The 9,497-nt window shown below is 32.0% G+C and overlaps 2 protein-coding genes across 2 annotated transcripts in view; both read left to right on the top strand.

Annotated features, from left to right (window-relative positions):
* LOC107010034 (protein ANTI-SILENCING 1-like) overlaps positions 1–3,134 on the top strand; it is a 25,358-nt gene extending 22,224 nt beyond the window's left edge. The window contains exons 14-17 of the mRNA XM_027914197.1: positions 1,289–1,397; positions 1,489–1,605; positions 1,710–1,783; positions 2,147–3,134. Of these exons, the coding sequence (XP_027769998.1) occupies positions 1,289–1,397; positions 1,489–1,605; positions 1,710–1,775 (292 nt within the window). The 3' untranslated portion in view covers positions 1,776–1,783; positions 2,147–3,134. The remainder of the gene's footprint in view (positions 1–1,288; positions 1,398–1,488; positions 1,606–1,709; positions 1,784–2,146) is intronic.
* A 1,942-nt stretch (positions 3,135–5,076) lies between these two features.
* On the top strand, positions 5,077–6,380 carry LOC107010912 (probable carboxylesterase 15). Its single transcript, XM_015210173.2, has one exon. It carries the CDS (start codon positions 5,181–5,183, stop codon positions 6,186–6,188), a length of 1,008 nt encoding a protein of 335 aa, XP_015065659.1. The 5' UTR covers positions 5,077–5,180; the 3' UTR covers positions 6,189–6,380.
* The last annotated feature ends 3,117 nt before the right edge of the window (positions 6,381–9,497 follow it).

The following is a 9,497-nucleotide window of genomic DNA, read 5'->3' as shown; positions in this document are numbered from 1 at the left end:
CCCCCCCCCCCCCAAAAAAAAAAAAAAAAATTGTGTAAGGTGACATGAAGCTTACCAGCATAAGAAGTGTCTTGCCGGAGACAGCCCTGATCTCCCTGATCTTGTCTGTAATCTTCAGCTTTAGTTGGTGACGCTCCAATTTGTTGCACTTCTTGGGAGAGAGAGGAAGGACCAAGTACATTATTGGAAATGATCCCAAGGTGAAACCAGTTAGGTTGAGAATTTCCCCTCGAGTATTCTCATCTACACCAGCCATAAACAGACTAGATTCATCTATGTTAAGCCACTAGTCCAGTTGTATTAGAGAAATGTTGTAAGGCCTCCATAACACTTTGTACAGATACCACATTTCCTTTACAGAAAATCATGAAGTCATTAGCAAATATGAGGAGAGTCAACTGTTGCCCCTTACACATGGGATGGAATCAAAAATCAGTCAGCTTACACATTTGAGTCGTGGTTCTTGACAGGTACTCCATTACTAGCGCAAATAGTAGGGGAGAGATAGGATCTCCTTGTCTCAGCCCCCTCTTGCCTTCAAAATAATCACGAGTGTTCCCAGTAACTTTGACTGAAAATTTGGTTGTTGTGACATGGACCATAACCAACTGTATGAACTTTGGAGGTAATCCATATCCATTTAGCATTTCTTCTACAAAATTCCATCATACCTTTGAAAACACTGATTATGATGGTGTGATATTACCTTTTCTGTCTTAGAGAATTATCGAGTAGCCTAGAGGTACTTTAATTTCGATAATTAATACTGTCAGCTTTGTCTATGTAATTCCTCCTGATGGTCATCATGGTAGATGTCATATATGTTATTTATACTCAACCATCTCATGGCACTGGATTTTTTTTTCATAAAGAGAAATGATTAGGGTAAATACCTTTTCAAAAAAGCTTTCGTTGAGTTTAGCTTGATGCACCAGGAATCTCTTCTATACTACTTTATTTCCTTCCAATAACCCTCTAAACCTGCTCACTATAGAGGGACAAAGAAAAATGATGTAAATCTCATTCATGATAGTGGCCTGTGCTTCTTACTGGAAAGAAAAATGATTTAAATCTAGTCATGATAGTGACTTGTGCTTCTTATTGGATAGAGAAATGATGTAAACCTCAGTCATGATAGTGGCTTGGGCTTCTTATGGGTGATCTCTATTTGACATTATCTTGGATGAACTTTTGTGAATACTACTATTTTATTAGAATAAGATGAATGAAATATGAGAAACAATTAAGATGACAGAGATAATGACATTGTTGTTCATGTCTTGTTAAGGCCAGTTGTTGCTCGGAGGGGGACTATACAGGAGCCAGTGAAAAGTAAAGACTTTCCTGGCCATCTGTCCATTGAAAAAATCAATTTTCAAAAGCTAGGAGAAGAAATGGTACGCATTTGACTGCACACAAATAACCTCTTCTCCCTTAATTTGCTATTTGATGATCCAATTTTCATATTCCAATTTCTTTCTTGTAAAGAGAAAAGCAGTATCAACCTCTCACTATGCCCAGAGTAACACAATAGAACATGAGCTGGCGGTCGAATGGCGTGTACTGCAGGAACAATCAAGCCGGTGGTGGAAAGCTTTACATCAGGTGATTATGAAGTGTTTATTCCCTGTCATTCCTTTTTAACCCTCTCCAGATTGTTGCTGTTTTCCGCCTGTCCTTTCTAAGTCTATGATTTTTCTTGTTGCAAGGAACAAGCAGCAGAAATTGAACAGCTTAGTAGCAAGTTGAAGAACCCTATTAAGAACTCTGTATAGGATCTAACGTAAGTTTAATCCTCTTTTTTTAGTGTTCTTTAACTAAAGCCTCAGTTGATATCTAGACCCTCCAACTTTGGTTGTGCACATGTAGATTCTTAAATTTATTGAGTTGAACAAGTGACTACATGCATCCTACATGGAATAACACACTCAGGACACGAATTGCTATGTAGAACACACGTGTCAACTTATTCCATTTTATACAAGTTTACTTTCCTACTTGTGTACATCGAAAGTTGGAGAGCATAGACGTCAACTAAGACCAAGTTAAAAGACACATTTATGTATTATGCCTTGATTATCCTTTTTTCTTGTCCTTGTATTATTGTCAAGTTTCACGTAGATTGATATTATTTTCTTTTAAACAGGACTCGTTTTGTTGGGTTTCTTGTGTCCAAGAAGCATACAGATGTGTGGACCCTTTCTGGATATGGGGTTTTGCACCTTAGTACAGAGTTTATGTTTTTGTATGATAATATAACGCAACTTTTTTTGCAGCACAAACAATGCATCTTGTGTAGTTCACTGTGTTGGTGTGACTTCCAGAGCTGTGGGCAGATAACTATAGGATTAGTCAAATAGCCCTTTTGATGAACAACCCTTGATTTAAGGTCATCATTAAATCCATTAGGTGAAATTTTACAAACTTTCTTTTGGGGGCACCAAAAGTGTCCTTTTGCAAACTTAAAAAGGGCTATTTATGTTGATTGTGATATTACAGGACAAAGTTAAACAAACCCTTAAACTTGAGGGATAGTTTTGACATTTTCTCATGGGTCGTTTTTGTTGCATGTTAGGAAGGTAGATAGTTATTCCTGCATTAAAAAAGCTAGCATAGCTTATATATCGTGTTTAGCTTTTTAGTTGCTTGATATAAAATTTAGAATATTAAGTACGGTGTTCGGTTGTCGTTTTACAATTCCCAAAAGAAAATGAGTAAATTATGAGTCAATTTGTAAATAATTTCATGCAAGGTAGAAGTTGAAATAATTAATACATGTAATAATTAATTTTTGCACTACTAATAGGATGAATACATCAACAGAGTGAATTTTTTTTAGACACTCGAATTATTACATATTCTGATAGAGTATGTGAACATGTTCGAACATATTGTCAAGTGTCTACTTACGTAGATGGTCACCTTATTCATTAGCCCCATGAGTTGTAATATTCTAAGTATGTTTAAATTGATGCTCATGGGTAAAACTAAATAGGGTGACATAAGTTATGTGAAAATGTTGCAAAATGTGATGTGCAAGCAGACTACCCGTTGGTGAAATTACCTTTATCTCCTCCCATGTGTAATCAGCTTTTAAATAAATAACCAAAAAAAAAAAGAAGACTTTCTTCCCAGTTCACACATCATAACAACCATTTTATTGTTTTTTTTCCTTTTTTCCAAATTCAACGTTAGTCATATATGTGGACTCTTCCAATTTATTTGACTTGATTCAGACTATGAAGCAAAAATCAATTAATGTTTAATGTTAATTTTTTTAAAATAAAATTTATATATTTTAAAAATTACTATATAATAATAATTACTACGTATAACTTACAATAGTTTAATAATTCTAAATATTTTTAAAAATTATGATAAAAATATATGTTTTGATCGTTTAATTACTAATTAAGACAAACAAAATAAATAAATTAAAATAAAAGAGAGGAGGAGTACATCAAATTAGTTGAAGTGAATGACAATTGACATCAATATTTTCTCTGTTTCTAATTGTTTGTCAAATTTTCTTTTTTTACTGGTTCACTTTGACAAGTTAAGAAAATAATTTTTTTTATCTATTATATCTTTAATTAATTAATTTTTTTAAAAATGAAACTTCTTCCGAGTCTATAATTTTTAATTCATCAACTTTATAATTAACAGGGGTGGTTTATCATGTCAATCATTATTTAATTTAATAGATACTCCCTCGGTTCCTTTTTATATCTCATACTTAAATAAAATAGTTAGTTCATAATATTTATCATTTCATAAAACTAATATATAATTTACAATATTCTTCCTATTTTATCCTTATGAGTTATTTAGCCTTGAGAATATACAGTTGATTAACGTAGAAAAACTAAATAAATAATTCTTGTTCATTGATTAAATTAATTAATCAAAACAAATTAATTCATATTCGTTGATTGAGAAGTTAACTTTAAAAAAAAAGAGAGAATAGAATAATAAACTTTCTTAATTTTTTAATACGCGGAAATCTGAAATGATGACATACAAATAAAAATAGATAGAATATATCGATTTAAAAATAAATAATCCCTCCGTTTAAAATAGGATGACCTAGTTTGATTTGGAACGAAGTTTAAGAAAAAGAGAAGACTTTTTTAATCCTACGGTTCTATATTAAAGTTATGCCAAGTATCAAAATGCCTTTTAATCTTGTGATTTTAAACATGTTACGTGGAAAGTTAAAATTAAAGTGTTGTCAAAAAAGAAAAAAAGTCATATTTTTTTAAACAAACTAAAAAGAAAATGGAGACATCGAGAGTAAATAATTAGAAACGAAGGCTTAACAAAGTATTCTTTCTCAATGTGATCTATTCTTTTAATATATATTTAATCTAAAACGACCCTGCTAAAAGTTTGGTAAAGGTTTGCACCAACATTTCTGTCTTACTTCAAAAATATTTTCTTCCCGGAAAACAATTTTTCCATATTTATACTTTTTTCTTTTTGTGCTCCCTCAGTTTGACTCATCATTTATTTTTCTAAATATATTTTAGTTTTACTTATTATTTTTGATATATCAAAAAAGAATAATAATTTTTTTCATATTTTACTCTCGATACTAAATACGTATTATTCAAATTACTTTAAACATATCAAGAAGGGGTAATAATTTTTTTCATATTTATCGTCTATATTAAATACTTATTTTCTATATTTTAAGACATCATTTAAAATGAGTATGTCAAGTCCAAAAAGTAAACTTTTATACTTTCATTTATATTAAATTTCCATATGTAGTTTAGTTGTTTAAAATCATATAAAAATTTATGATTCTTTTAGAATATTTTTCTTTATTATGTAATTTATCCCAGTTAAATATTTTTATTTATTCACTTTCCTTATAAGTCCTATTATTTTGATATCAACAAAGTCTTTATTATATTCCAATTTGTAAATGTGGACGAAAATCTAAAAGTGGAATGACCCATTTTATGAAATTGTGTAGAAAATGCTCTGTCAATGCCATTACTCTTCCCACTATCTAAAGTCCAAATTTTGTAAAACTCTTTGTATTTTCCTTTCAACAACTACTTTTTTTTTCTCACTATTATAAATACCCATATTCATACAAATTTATAGTATACCCAAGAAAAAATAAATTTTTCATAATTTGTGTTTATTTTACTTTTTAAAAATTTCCTAAAATGGCTCATGATAAGCAAGTTAAAGATGTAGTTTCCGGTTGGCTTACAGTTTTTGACGACGGTTCAGTAGACAGGACATGGACTGGTCCACCCGAAGTCAAGTTCATGGCTGAGCCTGTTCCACCGCATGACGACTTCATTGACGGCGTTGCCGTCAAAGATGTGGTCGCCGGGGAGAACTCCGGTAGTCGTTTCCGTATTTACTTACCTGAACGCAACGATAGTTCGGTTGATAAGCTTCCCGTCATTCTTCACTTCCACGGCGGCGGTTTTTGTATCAGCCAAGCTGATTGGTTCATGTACTATGCTGTCTACACTCGCTTAGCGCGTGTGGCAAACGCTATTGTTGTTTCGGTCTTCCTCCCTCTGGCGCCGGAGCACCGCCTCCCTGCCGCTTGTGATGCCGGCTTCGCCGGCCTCCTCTGGCTCCGTGACGTTTCCCGGGAACAAGGTCACGAACCCTGGCTCAACGAATACGCCGATTTCAACCGCGTATTCCTCATCGGAGACAGCTCCGGCGGAAACGTCGTCCATCAAGTTGCCGCCAGAGCCGGAGAAGAAGACTTATCTCCGATGCAGCTCGCCGGCGCAATCCCGATCCATCCAGGCTTCATGCGATCCCAGCGAAGCAAATCGGAGCTAGAACAGGAACAAACCCCCTTTCTAACCTTAGATATGGTGGATAAATTTATGGAACTGGCTTTACCGATTGGTAGCACTAAGGATCACCCGATCACTTGTCCGATGGGTGATGCGGCACCGGCGGTGGAGGAGCTGAAATTGCCGCCTTATTTGTACTGTGTGGCGGAGAAGGATCTGATAAAAGACACCGAAATGGAATTTTACGAATCACTGAAAACAGGGAAAAAAGATGTTGAACTGTTGATGAACAATGGCGTGGGACACAGTTTTTACCTGAACAAAATTGCTGTTGATATGGACCCTGTTACTGGTTCTGCAACTGAAAAGCTTTTTGAAGCCATTGCAGAGTTCATCAACAAGCACTGATCAAATGAGAAATTAATGTAGCATAAGATTTATGAGTGCAAATAAGCATGATATTTTATGGGAATTTTTTGCATGCTGAAGATCTGAAATGATTGTATCGTATTGTTAGTTTAAATATTCGTGTTTATTTTAATAATTGTTACTTTAACTGTATCGTGTCCAATTATGAAATGTTGAAATTTTTTATAATAATCGATTTGATCCAATTACATTCCTTTTCATAATATCTTTCTTTCTTATTATGTATATACTTTATCATTTGATAATTCAATTTTTGGTGTTTAGCATATCTTTATTTAGTGTAGTAGGTTATGTTTATCTTGTATAGTATATTATTTTTTGAAGTGTATTATTTAAATTATTAATATGTGATCTGATATAATAACGAAAAATGGTACTATCTATTCAAATAGTTACATTCATTAAAACAATATGCAACTTTTTGAGGAAGTGTTATTTTAAATCATTAAATTTTTTTTACCATAATGTAATAGTAAATAAATAGTTATATTTATTAAAACAATATGTACTTCATATACAACTTTTTGAGAAGTGTTTTTCTTTTTAATAATTAAGAAATTTTACCATAAAGTAATAGTGAAATATAAATCAAATTTCAACCACTAAAATTTAAAAGGGTATATGTCAATAATCCAATCATGTATAGACAATAATTGGAGTAAGTCCACTCTCGATATGTAATGCTTTTTTTGAAAGAAAAATATTGCTATATTTTAAAAGATTTTGCTTTTTTGTTAACAGAAAATTAAAAAAAAAAAAAGGAGAAATTTACGTCACACATATATTAACTTACTCAAAATGTTACATGTAAATGTCAATTTTGTGTGAGAAACGCATTAATATCAAGATGTGAAAATGCTAATAATATCAAAGTAAATATTAATTTACATTTTCTTTTCATGAGTATAATAATGTCAGAAAAGTTCCCTCAAGGACTTTGAAGTAAATTTCACTACAATTTCAATGTTGTGTTTTATGTGTGCTTTTTTTTTTTTATAGAAAAGTTCAAAAAGTCTTTCAAACAAGTCAAACAAACTTGCAATTTGATTAGGTAAGTCTGGGGCTTGGCAACGAAACCGGGAGGTGCCGGTTCCGGTTTCGGCTTGTCCTGGTTAGGTTCGATTACGGAAACTGGGATTTATCGGTCCGTTTCGATCTGATTAGTTCTGGTTTTGTTTCGATTCATTCAGTTCTGGTTTCGTTCCGTTCCGGTTCATTTTTTAAAAAAGAATTGCTTAATAGCCGTTGCAATTAGCCGTTGGACAACGGGTTTCGGGCCCCACCAACTGCTCTTTCACCCCCATTACTCTCCAAGACACCCCCCCTACCCCTTTTAACTTTTTTTAATACCCCAACCTTCTAAAAACTATATTTTCATCCATCTTTTACCTATAAATATCCCAAACCTTTCATTCTTTTCACTCACAAAAATATTACCTTCTACTCTTTCAACTCTCAAGGCTCACTCAAGTTTCTACTCTTTAATCTCTTATTCTCGTTAAAATTACGAATTTGATCTTTGGAAAATGAATTTGGAGCTTCAAAATTCAACTTTCAATTTTTCGCTTTCGGTCATACACGTCTACTTTTTTATATTGATAGTTTTGATAATAATGTTGATGAATATGATGATGATGAAACTGAGCCGCAAACCGCTACTACTCCCACTCCCAGTCCCCCGGTTCCCGCTCCCTTTCGTTGTCCTGCTCCTGTTCCCCTGTGCATCCTAGGCGCTAAAAAATCAGTTGTGTGGCAATTTATGACTAAGAATGAAGATAAAACACAAGCTATTTGTAGCAAATGTAAACATAGAATGAATTATAATACTGTAAGAAAACAGGGTGAGACGGAACATTTGAGTAATCATTTAATGTCATGTTGTAAAAATAAATTTTTGCATGCTAAAGCTGTAGCTGAATCTAAAAAAAATGGTACCTCCTTCCTGAAATTGTGGGAGTAGGTGACTCTAATATGGTCCAAACACAATTAAATCCGTCTAATGTTTCTAGCTCTAGTATACAAAGATTATATAGTAGAGAAAAATATTTTGAAGATTTAACTAAAATGATTGTGGTTATGGGTTTGCCATTTTGTTTTGCTGAAAATCTCGATTTTATTCATTATATTCAAATTGTGTATAATCCACATTTTAAAGGTTTTGTTATAAATACAATTAAAAAGGTTATCTTTGATTATCAGGCTCAAGATTTTCAATATTTTCGTTGCTTATTTTATTATAATAATTGTAAAATAGCTATTACTTCTGATATGAGCCGTAGTGTAAATGGTAATGACTATTTCACTATTACTGCACATTAGATTAATGAAAATTGGAGTTTGCAAAATAATAATAATTTAGGTTATAAATGTTGTGAAATGCATAAAACCGGTAGTTATATAGCTCAAACAATTATAGATGTTTTACAAAACTATGGAATTTGTGAAAAGATAATTAGTGTCACCTTAGATAATGCTTCTAATAATACAACTGTGGTTGAAATACTAAAATCGTCTCTTTGTTATATTGATGATTTTCATATTAGATGTGCCGCACACATATAATTTAATTGTTAGAGATGGTATATCAATGTATAATGATGGTTGCATAAAAGTTGAAAGAGCATGTCATTTTATTTTTAAATGTCAAGTTAAGTCTAGACGTAGAGAATTTAAAAATCGTTGTTGTGAATTCGACCTTCCACCTAGAAAAATTTCAAAATCGATGTGTACTAGATGGAATTCTTTATATGAAATGCTAGAAGTTGCTTACGAAATATAGGAAACCTTTACAAATGGTTTGGAATGCTCATAATTCAAATATGACATATAGACTTGATGAAAATGATTGGAATGATGTAAAAGAACTTATAGAATTCTTAAAAGTTTTTTATTTTACTACAAAAAAAATATCTTCACTTTATCATCCAACTATTTGCTCTGTTTTACCTAATATTTGTATTATTTCTAGTAAATTTTATAAATTCAAAAATAAATCAAGATTTGAAAAATCTGTTAATAAAATGATAGAAAAATTTAAAAAATATTTTATACCTATTCCTCAAATTTATTTAACCGCTTGTTTGTTAAACCCACATTACAAAGATGTAGGTGCATATTGAATGGTAGATAAAATATATTTTAATTTGGGTCTTGATATTGAAGATGATGAAATACCTAGTTGTCAAGAAGTTAAAGATAGTATTAAAATTGAAGCTAGAAAATTGTATGACTTGTATAATTCTAATATAAATAATGTAGTACGTAATGAAGAACCTCAAAGTTCTAGGT

This window comes from Solanum pennellii, chromosome 2, assembly GCF_001406875.1.
Source record: "Solanum pennellii chromosome 2, SPENNV200".
In the NCBI taxonomy this organism is placed as follows: Eukaryota; Viridiplantae; Streptophyta; class Magnoliopsida; order Solanales; family Solanaceae; genus Solanum; species Solanum pennellii.
Note: the sequence above shows the minus strand (reverse complement) of the source record. Positions and strands in the feature narration are given on the sequence as shown.

What these genes read in the sequence shown, in the direction of transcription:
- LOC107010912 (XM_015210173.2), top strand. Translation starts at nt 5,181, where the DNA reads ATGGCTCATGATAAGCAAGTTAAAGATGTAGTTTCCGGTTGGCTTACA.